The 18,064-nt window shown below is 40.0% G+C and overlaps 1 protein-coding gene across 1 annotated transcript in view; it reads right to left on the reverse strand.

Annotated features, from left to right (window-relative positions):
• Nucleotides 1-18,064, reverse strand: part of LOC128696716 (C2 domain-containing protein 5-like) — a 156,553-nt gene that overhangs the window by 14,033 nt on the left and 124,456 nt on the right. The window contains 3 exon segments of the mRNA XM_053788089.2: nt 16,611-16,724; nt 17,469-17,711; nt 17,928-18,064. Of these exon segments, the coding sequence (XP_053644064.2) occupies nt 16,611-16,724; nt 17,469-17,711; nt 17,928-18,064 (494 nt within the window).

An 18,064-nucleotide genomic window follows, 5' to 3' on the forward strand; every position in this document is an offset into this window, starting at 1 on the left:
CGGCTAGTGCTAAAAAACTCGCCCAACATGATTCGTTCCATTTGAGACGCGTCTACTTGCGGCCTGAGCGCGCCTCACTTGTCCCATGGGTGCCAGTGTTTACAAGCCAGCCACTGCAGTCGCATCCAAACATACAATCGGAACATTTCAGATTATCACAGCGTTTTTAGTGATTGCACCTGCAAAATAAGTCACCATGGGCCCCAAGAAAGCTTCTAGTGCCAACCCTACAGCAAAAAGGGTGAGAATTACTATGGATATGAAGAAAGAGATCATTGCTAAGTATGAAAGTGGAGTGCGTGTCTCTGAGCTGGCCAGGTTGTACACAAAACCCCAATCAACCACCCATACTATTGTGGCCAAGAAAACAGAAATCAAGGAAGCTGTTCTTGCCAAAGGTGCAACTTTGTTTTCGAAACAGAGATCACAAGTGATAGAAGATGTTGAGAGACTGTTATTGGTGTGGATAAATGAAAAACAGATAGCAGGAGATAGCATCTCTCAAGCGATCATATGTGAAAAGGCTAGGAAGTTGCATGACAATTTAATTAGAAAAATGCCTGCAACTAGTGGTGATGTGAGTGAATTTAAGGCCAGCAAAGGTTGGTTTGAGAGATTTAAGAATAGTAGTAGAATGCATAGTGAGGCTGCCAGTTCGGACCAAAAAGTGGCTGAAAAGTATGTGAAGGAATTCAAGGAGTACATAGACTGTGAAGGACTGAAACCTGAACAAGTGTTTAATTGTGATGAAACAGGCCTGTTTTGGAAAAAATACCAAGCAGGACCTACATTACTCAGGAGGATAAGGCACTCCCAGGACATAAGCCTATGAAAGACAGGCTTACTCTGTTGATTTGCGCTAATGCTAGTGGTGATTGCAAAGTGAAGCCTTTATTGGTGTATCACTCTGAAACTCCCAGTGTTCAGGAAAAACAATGTCCTCAAGGCTAATTTGTGTGTGCTGTGGAGGGCAAACAGTAAGGCATGGGTCACTAGGGACTTTTTCTATGACTGGTTACACCATGCCTTTGTCTCCACTGTGAAAAATTGCCTAATTGAAAAGAAATTAGACCTTAAGTGCCTCCTGGTATTAGACAATGCTCCTGGTCATCCTTCAGACGTGGCAGAATGACTTTCTGCGGAAATGAGCTTCATTAAGGTCAAGTTTTTGCCTCCTAATACCACTCCTCTCCTGCAGCCCATGGACCAGCAGGTCATTTCCAACTTCAAGAAACTGTACACAAAAGCTATGTTTGAAAGGTGCTTTGTAGTGACCTCAGAAACTCAATTGACTCTAAGAGAGTTTTGGAGAGATCACTTTAGCATCCTCAATTGTGTAAACATTATAGGTAAGGCTTGGGAGGAAGTGACTAAGAGGACCTTGAACTCTGCTTGGAAGAAACTGTGGCCAGAATGTGTAGACAAAAGGGATTTTGAGGGGTTTGAGGCTAACCCTGGGAATCCTATGCCAGTTGAGGAATCCATTGTGGCATTGGGGAAGTCCTTGGGGTTGGAGATTAGTGGGGAGGATGTGGAAGAGTTGGTGGAGGAGGACAATGAAGAACTAACCACTGATGAGCTGCTAGATCATCTTCAACAGCAAGAGGCCACACCTGAGGAAACTGCTTCGGAGGAGGGGACAGAGAAATTGAAGAAGTTGCCTACTTCAAAGATTAAGGAAATGTGTGCAATGTGGATTAAAGTGCAAACCTTTTTTGCTGAAAATCACCCTCACACAGCTATTGCAAGCTGTGCTGGTGACTATTACACTGTCAATGTTGTGAAACACTTTAGGAATGTCATAAAGGAACGGGAGGTACAGGCCTCTATGGACAGATATGTTGTGCGACAGAGGTCCAGTGACTCTCAAGCTGGTCCTAGTGGCATTAAAAGAAGAAGGGAAGTAATCCCGGAAAAGGACTTGCCACCTCAAGTCCTAATGGAAGGGGATTCCCCTTCTAAACATTAACACCATTCACAGTCTCCCCTCCTCCCATCCCATCAATCATCACCAGATCTTCAATAAAGGTAAGTGTCATGTAACTCTGCATGTCTTCTTCAGTTTGTGTGTATTAAAATTAATATTTCATGTGGTAAAAATTTTTTTTTGTTCATACTTTGGGGTGTCAGGAACGGATTAATTTGATTTCCATTATTTCTTATGGGGAAAATTAATTCGGCTAACGATAATTTCGCCTAACGTTGAGCTCTCAGGAATGGATTAATAACGTTAGGAGGCGAGGGTTCACTGTACTCATAAATTCTAGCGGCTTCAAATCAAGCAGGAGAAAGCTGGTAGGCCCACATGAGAGAGGATGGGTCTGTGTGGTCAGTGTGCACCATATAAAAAAATCCTGGAGCACTCAGTGCATAATGAGAAAAAAACAAAGACCGTTTTTTTTAATTAAAATACCGAATTTGTGGTCTATTTTTGTATAGTACAGTGGACCCCCGGTTCATGATATTAATCCGTTCCTGAGAGCTCATCGTAAACCAAAATTATCGGAAAGCAAATCAATTTTCCCCATAAGAAATAATGGAAATCAAATTAATCCGTGCAAGACACCCAAAAGTATGAAAAAAACCTTTACCACATGATATATTAAGTTTAATGCAATATAATAATTACAATAACAATAATAACAATAGAATAATCACAATAGAATAATTGACACTTACCTTTAATGAAGATCTGGTGATGATTGATGGGATGTGAGGAGGGGAGAGTGTCGAAGTTTTTAATGTTTAGAATAGGAATCCCCCTCCATTAGGACTTGAGGTAGCAAGTCCTTTTCCGGGGTTACTTCCCTTCTTCTTTTAATGCCGCTAGGACCAGCTTGAGAGTCACTGGACTTCTGTCACAACATATCTGTCCATAGAGGCCTGTACCTCTTGTTCCTTTATGACTTTCCAAAAGTGGTTCACAACATTGTCAGTGTACAGGTTGCCAACACAGCTTGCAGTAGCTGTGTCAGGGTGATTTTCATCAAAAAAGGTTTGCATTTCAAGCCACTTTGCACACATTTCCTTAATTTCAATAGTCATTAGCACCCTTGGTCTCGATGGGTTGGCACTAGAAGCTTTCTTGGGGCCCATGGTGACTTATTTTGCAGAAACAAGCACCAAAAACAGTGATAATATGGATAATATAGAATGTACCGAATGTATCCTTAGATGCGCGCACACTGGCTGGTTTGTAAACACTGGACACATCTCGTACGAATCATATCGCATACCGGGTTTTGTAACGGGAACCGAGGCAAATTTTTGGCGATAAAATGCTTCGGATACTGGATTTATCGGATACCGATGGCTTCGCAAACCAGGGGTCCACTGTATTTATGATTGTATTCTCGTTTTCTTGGTTTCATTTGATAGAATGGAAAACATATTATAGAAATAGAGGTGATTTTGATTGGTTTTATTATAAAAAGAACCTGGAAATGGAGCTCAAAGTAGGGGAAATGTTTGATTTTTGCCTATGTTCAAAAGTAAACAAATGATGTCATTGTCCAATAAATGTCCAACTAGCCATTCTAATATGCAGTCATGAATGGGTTGATGTTATTTATACAATTATTACAGTATTGCAGTAGTCTGTATAACAGTAAATCTTCTATTTTTTGTTTGAATAAAAATTCAAAATAGAAAGCAAGAGTAATATCAGAGGTGCCTGGAGACATGACTGATGAACAAAGAAAATGTTATTTTACAGCCAGGAATGTCTGCATTTTCATTCTGAACCTTATTTTGAAATTTTCAGATTTTTTAATTTTTGTGAAATTGGCCAAATTGCAAATTTCTGACCACATTATTGGGTAGCTGAAATCAGTAAATGGGCAGTTTCTTGTACTCAATCGGTAGAAAAAATGGAGTTCTAAATAAATGTCTATGAGTTTGGTCAACTGGAACAATGGAATTAGCCAAAAATAGGGCTCAAAGTCGGCGAAATCGCCGATTTGTAAATATTGCCGAGGTCACTAATTTCGCGAGAGCGTAATTCCATTAGTTTTCCATCAAATTTCGTTTTTTGGTGTCATTACAATCGGGAAAAGATTCTCTATCATTTAATAAGAATTTTTTTTTTTTTTTTTAAATTTTGCGACACCAGGAGACACCTCAGGATTGGGGGTTGCGACAGTCAAGGGGTTAATGCCACTAGAACCAGCTTGAGAGTCACTGGACCCCTGTCTCACAAAACTGTCCAGAGTGCTCTGTTTCTGGCATCTCTAAGATTTCCCTGAAGTGGGACAGGGTTTTGTCACTAAACATACTGCAGATATGGCTTGTTTCAGCTTTGTCAGGGTAGTGTTTCTCTACAAAAGCTTGCACCCTGGTCCACATTGCACACACCTCTTTAATCTCTGAAGAAATCACTTCTTTCACTCCCTCTTCCTCCTCCTCTGAAGCAAGTTCCTCAGCTTCCTGCAACTCTTGAGTGGTAAGCTCTTCCCCGTGGTCCTCCACCAACTCTTCCACATCCTCATCACTCACCTCCAATCCCAGGGACTTCCCCAAAGACACAATAGAGTCCACAGGATTGGCAGGGTCAGGGTCACGGTGAGTCTCAAACCCTTCAAAATCCCTTTCTTGGACATAATCTGGCCACAGTTTTCTCCAAGCAGAGTTCAAAGTCCTGGAAGTCACTCCCTCCCAAGCCTTACCTATAAGGCTTATGCAATGGAGGATAGTGAAGTGATTCCTCCAGAACTCTCTTAGGGTCAACTGAGCATCCAAGGTCACTTCAAAGCACTTTTGAAACACTGCTTTTGTGTAGAGTTTTTTGAAGTTAGAAATGACCTGCTGGTCCATGGGCTGGAGGAGAGGAGTGGTGTTAGGAGGCAAGAACTTCACTTTTATAAAACTTAAGTCCCTAAACACGTGGTCTTCCAAGTCTGGAGGATGTGCAGGAGCATTGTACAGTAACAGGAGGCACTTGAGTGGCAATTTCTTTTCCAGGAGGTATTTTTTCACACTTGGGGCAAACACATCATTAACCCATTCTTTGAAAATTTGCCTTGTGACCCATGCCTTATGATTAGCTTTCCACATCACACACAATCTATTCTTCATGACATTGTTTTTCTTAAACACTCTGGGATTTTCTGAGTGATACACAAGTAAAGGCTTCACTTTGAAATCCCCACTAGCGTTACCACACAAAAGAGTAAGCCTGTCTTTCATAGGCTTGTGTCCTGGCAGTGCCTTTTCCTCCTGGGTAATGTAGGTCCTCTAGCATTTTCTTCCAAAACAGGACTGTTTCGTCACAATTGAAAACTTGTTGGGGTTCGAATCCTTCAGCCTTTAATTCATGAACAGCCTGGAATTCATGAACATACTTTTCACCTGCACATTCGTCAGAACTTGCAGCCTCACCATGCCTTACAACACTGTGTATGGCACTAAACTTCTTAAATCTATCAAACCATCCTTTGCTGGCCCTAAATTCACAAACTGCAGCACTTGTTCCAGGCATTTTCTTTGCAAGATCCTCATGCAACTGCTTTGCCTTCTCACAAATAAATCTAATTCTTTTTCCTTAATCCACAATAATAATAACTTTTCCATTTCTTCCAATATCGGTGTCCTTTGTTTAGTTAGAAAAGCTACTCCTTTTGCAACATTAGCATCTTTGATTTGTTCTTTCTTTGCCAGGATGTATGTAATTGTTGATTTATTCTTGCTGTACATCCTGGCAAGTTCCATCACCTTCATACCACTCTCAAACTTTTTGATCACTTCACGCTTAAGTTCCATGGTGTTTCACACTTTCTTTACCACAGGAACTTTCTTTGGAGCCATGGTTACTTATTTCACAGTTGCACTGCAAGAAAACCCACTAAAAACAATGGTAAACGAGTGAAATGTTTGGATGTATGAGAAGAAGCCTCCTCAGCCACCGAGAGACAAAGCCAAACTGGAGCGCAAGCTGCCCCAGCCAGCGGATGGACGCGTACAAAACCACCGATAACCGAGCGAACGGCCGATAACCTGGAGCCAAAAACCTCGCCGATAACTGAGTTGGCCGATAATCAAACCGCCCAATAACCGGGGGTCCACTGTATTGTTCTATAATACATATACAAATGTACAGTCACTGGACACTTTCCTAGAAGTGCTGCAGCTTGTGAAATTCTTTGAAACATGGGTTTATGCAGTGGTATTTTATGCTCCTCACACATAAAACGAGTGTCACTTCGTTTCTGTGGGCATTTTGTGGTAAGTGCACAGACATAACACCTCTTCTGAGCAGTTTTCTTGAAAGTAGTAGGAGGCAGTTGTATGGGGTAGTGATCACCAGGCCTCAGACAATTTTGCCAATTTCACACAAATTTCAAAAGATGCCAATTTCCAAACAGGGTTCAGAATAAACAAGAAAGACATTCCTGGCACTAAAATAACATTTCATCTGTTTATTAGTCATGTCCCCACGCCCCTCTTACATTCTTTTTCTTTCCATTTTGAATTTTTATTCTCACAAAAAAATAGAAGATTTACTCTTATGCAGACTACTGTATTAGTGTAGAAATGGTATAAATAACATCGGCGCACTTGTGAAAGAATATTAGACTCGCTAGTTGACGTGTATTGGACGCATAGCATGATTTGTTTACTTCTGAACTTTGGTAAAAATCGAACATTTCTGCTACTTTGAGTGCAATTTCTGTAATATGTCCTCCATTCTATAAAATAAGACCAGGAAAACTAGAATACAACAATAAATACCATACGAAAATACAGTGCAAAGTCGCTGTTTTAATCCAAAAACACATTTTTTTTTTTCTCATTACGCACTGTGTGCTGCAGGATTTTTTTTATGCTGCGCACACTAACCACATTGACCCATTCTTTCATATGTAGGCCTACCAGCTTTCTCTCACTCGATTTGAGGGCGCTAGAATTTAGGCGTACTAGTACGTCAAAAACCCTGGGTCGTAAGCCGTACTAGTACGTCCGAAACCCTGAAAGGGTTAAGATCTACATTATTTAGTTTATATGTGGCATGGTTATTTAACTGTCCAACATTTAGAACTTTGCATTTGTCAATATTAAACTGCATCTGCCACTTCTCCGACCATTGCGTCAGTCTATTCAAATCATCCTGGAGTGCTCTAATGTCCTCATTAGAATGAATTGGATGGCCTATTTTGGTGTCATCAGCAAATTTGCTTATTAGGTAAAACACATATGCAACAGTTAGGTATCTTTATTTCGAAACATTTCGCCTACACAGTAGGCTTCTTTAGTCGAGTACAGAAAAGTTGATAGAAGCAGAAGAGACTTGAAGACGATGTAATCAGTCCATCACCCTTAAAGTTTTGAGGTGGTCAGTCCCTCAGTCTGAAGAGCATTGTTCCATAGTCCGAAACAATATGGAGTTGAAGTGACAGGATGGAGCCTTATATAGCGCCAGGAGGTGAGACGTAGGTCACTAGTAGAACGCAGATGTTGGGAGGTCAGGTCCTTCTCAAATCCAGCCGTTCTCACTAGTAGAGGTAGTCGAAGTTGATTTCAGGTCTGTACCAAGATACCCTTGTGTTGCAGTGTCTGACAGATTGAACATTAAAATGGTATAAAATACCGACAGGTTGTTAGGTAAGACACATATGCAACAGTTAGGTATCTTTATTTCGAAACGTTTCGCCTACACAGTAGGCTTCTTCCGTCAAGTAGAGAAAAGTTGATAGAAGCAGAAGAGACTTGAAGAGGATGTAATCAGTCCATCACCCTTAAAGTTTTGAGGTGGTCAGTCCCTCAGTCTGAGAAGGACCTGACCTCCCAACATCTGCGTTCTACTAGTGACCTACGTCTCACCTCCTGGCGCTATATAAGGCTCCATCCTGTCACTTCAACTCCATATTGTTTCAGACTATGGAACAATGCTCTTCTCCAGACTGAGGGACTGACCACCTCAAAACTTTAAGGGTGATGGACTGATTACATCGTCTTCAAGTCTCTTCTGCTTCTATCAACTTTTCTGTACTCGACTGAAGAAGCCTACTGTGTAGGCGAAACGTTTCGAAATAAAGATACCCAACTGTTGCATATGTCTTACCTAACAACCTGTCGGTATTTTATACCATTTTAATGTTCAAATTTGCTTATGTCGTTATTTATTCCCTCATCTATGTCGTTTATGTAAATTGTGAACAACAATGGGCCCAACACTGACCCCTGAGGAACACCGCTTGTGACGTGCCCCCATTCTGATTTCTCCCCATTTATGCAAACTCTCTGCTGTCTATTTGTCAGCCATGCCTCTACCCAGGAAAAAATTTCTCCTCCTATTCCGTGTCCCCTAAGTTTCCTCAATAGCCTCTGGTGTGGAACTTTATCGAAAGCCTTACTGAAGTCCATATACACAATATCATATTCACTACCATGATCTACCTCCTCAAACACCTTAGTGAAAAATGTTAGTAAATTCCTAAGACAGGAACGCCCCTTTGTAAAACCGTGTAGAGATTCATTAATCAATCTGTGCCTGTCAAGATGGCTACGAATTACTTCTGCAATTATTGATTCCATAAATTTTCCCACATGGAGGTAAGGCTTATTGGTCTATAGTTCGAAGCCAAGGGCCTGTCACCTGCCTTGTAAATAGGTATTACATTTGCCATTTTCCACTTATCAGGCACTATGCCAGTTTGTAGTGACATGTTAAAAAGATTAGCCAAAGGTATGCTAAGTTCCTCTTTACATTCCTTTAACACCCTTGCAAACAGTTCATCAGGACCTGGGGATTTGTTAGGTTTTAGTTTCACTATTTGTCTGAGGACCATGTCACTAGTTACCGCAATCGTACATAGTTTATTATCATCCTGTTCTACATAATCTATTATTTCAGGAATATCGCTAGTATTTTCCTGGGTGAAAACTGAGAGGAAGTAGGTACAGTGGACCCCCGCATAACGATTACCTCCGAATGCGACCAATTATGTAAGTGTATTTATGTAAGTGCGTTTGTACGTGTATGTTTGGGGGTCTGAAATGGACTAATCTACTTCACAATATTTCTTATGGGAATAAATTCGGTCAGTACTGGCACCTGAACATACTTATGGAGTGAAAAAATATTGTTAACTGGGGGTCCACTGTATTTAGAATTTCACACATGTTCTTATCACTGTCAGTGATCTGACCAGAGTTACTCTTAAGTGGGCCAATCTTGTCCCTAATCTAACTTCTGTATACCTGAAAGAACCCTTTTGGGTTAGTCTTTGAATCCCTTGCGACCTTAGCTTCATAATCCCTTTTCGCTTTTCTTATTCCTTTCTTTATTTCTCTCTTTAATTGAATATATTGTTTTCTTAACTGCCCATCCTCTCTTTTGATATGCCTATATATGCCTCTCTTTTGACCAATGAGATGTTTTAATCTATTCTTCACCCATTTGGGATCATTTTTGTTAGATCTAATTTCCCTAATCGGAACAAAAGTTGTCTGGGCAGCTAGTACTATGCTCTTAAAAACGTCATATTGGCAACCAAGCTCACCTACCTGACCCATAGTCAGGACATCTCAATTTAACCCACCCAAGTAATTTTTCATTCCCATGAAGTCGGCCAAGCGAAAATCTGGGACAGAGATTTGATTGCAGTTATCTGGGTAATTCCATGATATATTGAAACTAAGTGATTTGTGATCACTTTCCCCATGTTCACCATTAACCTCAAGATTATTAATTAGTGAATCTTTGTTGGCAAGAACCAAATCAAGCAGATTGTTTCCTCTATTTGGTTCTGTCACAAACTGTTCTAAAAAGCAATCCTGAACCGTATCAAGAAAGTCACTAGACTCAAGATTTCCTGTCATATTGTTCCAATCAATTTGTCTAAAGTTAAAATCTCCCATTATCACAACATTTTCATATCTAGATGCCTCGTGAATTTCGTCCCATAACAGCTTACTGCCCTCCCTATCAAGGTTTGGGGCCTATAAATCATACCCACAATTAATTTGTCACGTCCCTCAAGAAACTGTAGCCAAACAGATTCTGTGTTCGATGTTTCTAATCTTATATCATGTCTATGACAATAATTTAAATTTTCTCTGACATACATCGCCACACCACCACCCTTCCTGTTGACCCTATCAGTGTGGAATAGTTTATAACCCTGTATGTTGCATTCAGAAGGCATTTCTCTATCTTTCAGGTTGAACCAGGTCTCTGTTATACCAATAATATCTATATTACCTACACTTGCAAGTAATTTTAGCTCATCTATCTTATTTCTTAGACTCGTACTATTTGTACAGTAAACCTTAAGGGAGCTATTCACTCGTTGCCCTCTACTATCTCTCTTTGTTTGTTGATCAAATGATTTGCCATTACTAGCAAAATAAATAAATAAATAAATAAATAAATAAATAAATAAATAAATAAATATAAATATATATATATATATATATATATATATATATATATATATATATATATATATATATATATATTTTACAGGTAGTAGGTTGGTAGACAGCAACCACCCAGGGAGGTACTACCGTCCTGCCAAGCGAGTGTAAAACGTAAGCCTGTAATTGTTTTACATGATGGTAGGATTGCTGGTGTCTTTTGTCTGTCTCATAAATATGCAAGATTACAGGTACGTCTTGCTATTTCTACTTACACTTAGGTCACACTACACATACATGGACACGTTTATTTATACACACTCATCTGAGTTTTCTTTGATTTTATCTTAATAGTTCTTGGTCTTATTACTTTTCCTTTTATATCCATGGGGAAGTGGAATAAGAATCTTTCCTCCATAAGCCATGCGTGTTGTAAAAGTCAACTAAAATGCCGGGAACAATGGGCTAGTAACCCCTTTTCCTGTAAAGATTACTAAAAAGAATAAGAAGAAGAAAATTGTCAAAGTGGGAAGTCTGAATGTGCGTGGATGGTGTGCAAATGATAAGAAAGAGATGATTGTGGATGTTATGAATGAGAAGAAACTGGATGTCCTGGCTTTAAGTGAAACAAAGCTGAAGGGGGTGGGAGAGTTTCAATGGAGAGGAATAAATGGGATTAGGTCAGGGGTTTCAAATAGAGTTAGAGCTAAAGAAGGAGTAGCAATAATGTTGAAGGATAAGCTATGGCAGGAAAAGAGGGACTACAAATGTATAAATTCAAGGATTATGTGGAGTAAAATAAAGATTGGATGTGAAAAGTGGGTTATAGTAAGCGTGTATGCACCTGGAGAAGAGAGAAGTGTAGAGGAGAGAGAGAGATTCTGGGAAATGTTGAGTGAATGCGTGGGGAGTTTTGAATCAAGTGTGAGAGTAATGGTGGTTGGGGATTTCAATGCTAAAGTGGGTAAAAATGTTATGGAGGGAGTAGTAGGTAATTTTGGGGTGCCAGGGGTAAATGTAAATGGGGAGCCTTTAATTGAGCTATGTGTAGAAAGAAATTTGGTAATAAGTAATACATATTTTATGAAAAAGAGGATAAATAAATATACAAGGTATGATGTAGCACGTAATGAAAGTAGTTTATTAGATTATGTATTGGTGGATAAAAGGTTGATGGGTAGGCTCCAGGATGTACATGTTTATAGAGGGGCAACTGATATATCGGATCATTATTTAGTTGTAGCTACAGTTAGAGTAAGAGGTAGATGGGAAAAGAGGAAGGTGGCAACAACAAGTAAGAGGGAGGTGAAAGTGTATAAACTAAGGGAGGAGGAAGTTCGGGTGAGATATAAGCGACTATTGGCAGAAAGGTGGGCTAGTGCAAAGATGAGTAGTGGGGGGGTTGAAGAGGGTTGGAATAGTTTTAAAAATGCAGTATTAGAATGTGGGGCAGAAGTTTGTGGTTATAGGAGGGTGGGGGCAGGAGGAAAGAGGAGTGATTGGTGGAATGATGAAGTAAAGGGTGTGATAAAAGAGAAAAAGGTAGCTTATGAGAGGTTTTTACAAAGCAGAAGTGTTATAAGAAGAGCAGAGTATATGGAGAGTAAAAGAAAGGTAAAGAGAGTGGTGAGAGAGTGCAAAAGGAGAGCAGATGATAGAGTGGGAGAGGCACTGTCAAGAAATTTTAATGAAAATAAGAAAAAATTTTGGAGTGAGTTAAACAAGTTAAGAAAGCCTAGGGAAAATATGGATTTGTCAGTTAAAAACAGAGTAGGGGAGTTAGTAGATGGGGAGATGGAGGTATTGGGAAGATGGCGAGAATATTTTGAGGAACTTTTAAATGTTAAGGAAGAAACAGAGGCAGTAATTTCATGCACTGGTCAGGGAGGTATACCATCTTTTAGGAGTGAAGAAGAGCAGAATGTAAGTGTGGGGGAGGTACGTGAGGCATTACGTAAAATGAAAGGGGGTAAAGCAGCTGGAACTGATGGGATCATGACAGAAATGTTAAAAGCAGGGGGGGATATAGTGTTGGAGTGGTTGGTACTTTTGTTTAATAAATGTATGAAAGAGGGGAAGGTACCTAGGGATTGGCAGAAAGGGAAAGGGGACAAAAGAGACTGTAAAAATTATAGAGGAATAAGCTTACTGAGTATACCAGGAAAAGTGTACCGTAGGGTTATAATTGAAAGAATTAGAGGTAAGACAGAATGTAGGATTGCGGATGAGCAAGGAGGTTTTAGAGTGGGTAGGGGATGTGTAGATCAGGTGTTTACATTGAAGCATATATGTGAACAGTATTTAGATAAAGATAGGGAAGTTTTTATTGCATTTATGGATTTAGAAAAGGCATATGATAGAGTGGATAGAGGAGCAATGTGGCAGATGTTGCAAGTATATGGAATAGGTGGTAAGTTATTAAATGCTGTAAAGAGTTTTTATGAGGATAGTGAGGCTCAGGTTAGGGTGTGTAGAAGAGAGGGAGACTACTTCCCGGTAAAAGTAGGTCTTAGACAGGGATGTGTAATGTCACCATGGTTGTTTAATATATTTATAGATGGGGTTGTAAAGGAAGTAAATGCTAGGGTGTTTGGGAGAGGGGTGGGATTAAATTATGGGGAATCAAATTCAAAATGGGAATTGACACAGTTACTTTTTGCTGATGATACTGTGCTTATGGGAGATTCTAAAGAAAAATTGCAAAGGTTAGTGGATGAGTTTGGGAATGTGTGTAAAGGTAGAAAGTTGAAAGTGAACATAGAAAAGAGTAAGGTGATGAGGGTGTCAAATGATTTAGATAAAGAAAAATTGGATATCAAATTGGGGAGGAGGAGTATGGAAGAAGTGAATGTTTTCAGATACTTGGGAGTTGACGTGTCGGCGGATGGATTTATGAAGGATGAGGTTAATCATAGAATTGATGAGGGAAAAAAGGTGAGTGGTGCGTTGAGGTATATGTGGAGTCAAAAAACGTTATCTATGGAGGCAAAGAAGGGAATGTATGAAAGTATAGTAGTACCAACACTCTTATATGGGTGTGAAGCTTGGGTGGTAAATGCAGCAGCGAGGAGACGGTTGGAGGCAGCGGAGATGTCCTGTTTAAGGGCAATGTGTGGTGTAAATATTATGCAGAAAATTCGGAGTGTGGAAATTAGGAGAAGGTGTGGAGTTAATAAAAGTATTAGTCAGAGGGCAGAAGAGGGGTTGTTGAGGTGGTTTGGTCATTTAGAGAGAATGGATCACAGTAGAATGACATGGAAAGCATATAAATCTATAGGGGAAGGAAGGCGGGGTAGGGGTCGTCCTCGAAAGGGTTGGAGAGAGGGGGTAAAGGAGGTTTTGTGGGTAAGGGGCTTGGACTTCCAGCAAGCGTGCGTGAGCGTGTTAGATAGGAGTGAATGGAGACGAATGGTACTTGGGACCTGACGATCTGTTGGAGTGTGAGCAGGGTAATATTTAGTGAAGGGATTCAGGGAAACCGGTTATTTTCATATAGTCGGACTTGAGTCCTGGAAATGGGAAGTACAATGCCTGCACTTTAAAGGAGGGGTTTGGGATATTGGCAGTTTGGAGGGATATGTTGTGTATCTTTATATGTTTATGCTTCTAGACTGTTGTATTCTGAGCACCTCTGCAAAAACAGTGATAATGTGCGAGTGTGGTGAAAGTGTTGAATGATGATGAAAGTATTTTCTTTTTGGGGATTTTCTTTCTTTTTTGGGTCACCCTGCCTCGGTGGGAGACGGCCGACTTGTTGAAAAAAAAAAAAAAAAAAAAAAAAAAAAAAAAAAAAATATATATATAAATATACATATATATTTTTTTTTTTCAACAAGTCGGTCGTCTCCCACCGAGGCAGGGTGACCCAAAAAAGAAAGAAAATCCCCAAAAAGAAAATACTTTCATCATCATTCAACACTTTCACCACACTCACACATTATCACTGCTTTTGCAGAGGTGCTCAGAATACAACAGTTTAGAAGCATATACGTATAAAGATACACAACATATCCCTCCAAACTGCCAATATCCCAAACCCCTCCTTCAAAGTGCCGGCATTGTACTTCCCATTTCCAGGACTCAAGTCCGACTATATGAAAATAACCGGTTTCCCTGAATCCCTTCACTAAATATTACCCTGCTCACACTCCAACAGATCGTCAGGTCCCAAGTATCATTCGTCTCCATTCACTCCTATCTAACACGCTCATGCACGCTTGCTGGAAGTCCAAGCCCCTTACCCACTAAACCTCGATTCACTGGTGTAATGTCACTGAAAGATGGGGTTGAAATCAGACGGTCTGTCGTCCAGTATGTGGTGACAGTGTGCTTATACACATGTGGCATAAGCATTATTGTGGCAAAGAACAGGTACATCTCTGCCACAGTTGTGTCCTTCCACTGGTGTAGCCATGACCTTGGTGAAAGAATTGTGTTTGCCATGGTGTACAATTAGTATGTGTTGCTTTCCCTGACAATAATTTCCATCAGGGATTCATCGAAGAATAACTGAAAGCATTCCAGTTCAGTTCCCAAGTGTACACGATGGCCATATTCCACTTTGTGTTTCATCAAAGTCATGGGGGATTGGGAACAAAATTGGCACCTTCCTGCCAATCCCAGATGTGGTCTGCTGGTGGGTACTGGATATTGACAGGTGGTTGTGGAGGTTGTGGTTGTGCAGGTTGTGGGAGTGTGGGGGTGGTTGAGGATGGTTGTGGCTGTGCCGAGTTAGCAGCATGGCCCGCTGCTGGTGCCACATGACTCATGCCACCACCACCACCACTACCACCACCACCACTACCACCACCACCACCACCACCTGCTGCCCCACACACATTACACATCCCCACTGTAACAATATCATCATCTTCACTATCAGTTTGTGGTGTAGGGCCACGGGATGTACTCTGAGATTTACTCCTTTTCCTTGGAATGGCATATGGCACACTACCTGAATGCATGCTGCATCGTACATACTGCCACTTCACTGGAGAATATTCCCCCTCACTGTCATAACTCGAACTTTCAATAGCTTGGAAATCACTGTCACTTTCACTGCTCACATCCAAATCCTGTACATGGGGAAACAGTTTCCTCTTTCATCCTGGTACAGGTGAACGTGAATGAGACGGCCCAGCACCAGAGGTGGAAGGTTGTGGGTTATCTGGGTTTTCATCACTAATTAAGTTATCCTGGGCACTGCTTTCGGTCACACCCTCCAGAAAATCATGGAATTCACTTTCATTGGCACTTCCATCACTGTTAGGACTATAACTTGGGAACAGAAGACCTCCAATTTGGCAAGGAGTGAGATACTTCTTACCACAAGGCATCATGAACAAGGACTACTGAAGCGGCACCACTGAGTCCCTGATTTTTTATACTGTGCACACCCATCATGCAGACCCATTCTCTCACACGTAGGCCTACCAGCTTTCTCCCGCTTGATTTGAAGCCACTAGAATTTATGCATATTAATACATCAAAAACAATGGCTCGTAAGACGTATATATATGACCGAAACAGGACATACTAGTGGAATAACTAAGAATCTGGTCAAATGGGGTAATGAAATTGGCTCAAAATAGAACAAAGTCGGCAAAATTGCCAAAGTGCAAATGTGTGCCTAGACTGTTAACCTGTGCCTGCATACTTCATAAGTTTTCCATCAAATTTCGTACTTTTGTTGTCATTACCTTCAGATAAAGATTCTCTACTATTTCAGAAGAAATTTTTCTTTTTTAAAAAGTGGACATTTGGAGTAATATTAATTTCGGGGATTTGAATAGTGACAGTTAAACATATTCTGTTTCAAACACTGTACAACGAATTTATACTACTGATACCAACTTGGTACTGTGATGACAGAATTTACTCTCATATTACATGAATCATAATCAAAATACTTACAAGTAAAACTATTCAAAACCTACTGTTTACATTCCACAAACAATATCTAAAAAATGTTCATGTCAACAGCCAGGAGTGTGAGCAAATTTAGACAAAAGGGGAATTATCCTCCCACTTATGCTGAAAGAGAAGCTGGGTTTTTAGTCAGGCAATTACCCTGTGGGGAAGAGTGGCACCCCTTCCAGTGAAGAGGGGCCTCTACCCCTAGGCACAAACTACAAATCCCACCACTGCATCAAGGTGACCCAGCATTGAGTGGGTTAAGAAGAGTGAATTATCTAGGCATTACAACTATGGTATTTTTTCCATCTGCTTAGTTAAAAGTTAAAACATTTTTTACCTACTTCTAAAACTGAGGTATCCTTATTGCCAGAAGACAAGTCAATCTCTGGAAGATCGTCTTCAGAATCTTCAGTGTCAGACCCCCGAGAATCGTTCACCTCATCTACCAACATGTCCTGGATATGCATAATTGAAAATGGTTAAGACAAAACTTAGGTACTTTTTTCCAATTCATTTAAAAAAAGTGAAAAGTAAGATAAAATAAAAACTTAAACGCATGATTATTAAGAAAGTACTGCATAAACCAACTAAAAATTAAAGTCTTTACTGCCAACAACTTCAAATCTAACACCAATAAATGATGGATGTTTCTACTTGCAAGAAGAGCATTTGAAAATGCAAAATTAGGCAAATTCTCACTAAATCAACTATATACTTAACAAACTATGTACTGTACTTGATTTTTACATAATGAATGATAATTAATTGTTATTATTTGCATTTATCGTCAAGCATTTTTGTTTCTTCACCATAATGGATCACACCACCTTGTTCTTTCAACAGCTGTCTTGACAGAAGTGTATAGGTAAGCATTAACAATACAGATTGATAGAGGTCTGGTGGCCACCCCACCAATGTAGGGTGGCATGAAAAAGAAAAACAATCATCATCATTCACTCCATCACTGTCTTGCCAGAGGCACACTTACACTACAGTTATAAAACTAACATTTACACCCCTCCTTCAGAGTTGTAGGCACTATACATCCCATCTCCAGGACTCAAGTCCAACCTGCCAGTTTCCTTGAATCCCTTCGTAAGTGTTACCTTGCTCAAACTCCAACAGCACATGTTAAAAGGCAATTCAACAAAAAAAACTTTTGGTTTAATAAACAAATATGTTGCATATTAATAGGTTACCGAGGTAACATGTTTTGTGCCATAGTATTCCTTGTTTCTGGCAATAGTTGTATGGAGGAGCTTCTGAACTTCTGCTCTGTGTCTTTCATCTTCTCGGCCACAACTAGCAGAAGTCACTCTTGGGACTGGTGGTGGTTGAAGAGCAGACAGGAACACAGCAGTTGCTGTAGCTACACCCACAATGAGACGCTCCCCAACAGTCACCCGGACTCGCAGCCCAAAGAGTGCATTCATTCCCTTGATCTAAAGAGTACAGTACAAATATTTATTAGCAAAAATTATTACTGACAACTACAGTGTATGCTTACCTACTTAATAATTTTAACTTTCCTGTTATACTGCTATTTCATATCAAATAAAAGATTACTTTTGATAATGAACATCATACTAAGAAAAATAAAAGTTTCAAATAACCAACTTAATTTAAAAAATACAAATAACGTAAATAAGGCAAGTTACCTTCATTTTATTAATGAGCTGTTTGTGCAGCTCATACTCCAAAAATGGGAGAGAATCTGATATTTCTTTAGCATTAAGCTCACCCTTTAAATCTCGCTTTGATCTAGCCACCCTTGCTTGGATTAAACAGCCTCTTC

The sequence above is a fragment of the Cherax quadricarinatus genome, chromosome 46 (genome assembly GCF_038502225.1).
Source record: "Cherax quadricarinatus isolate ZL_2023a chromosome 46, ASM3850222v1, whole genome shotgun sequence".
NCBI lineage: Eukaryota > Metazoa > Arthropoda > Malacostraca > Decapoda > Parastacidae > Cherax > Cherax quadricarinatus.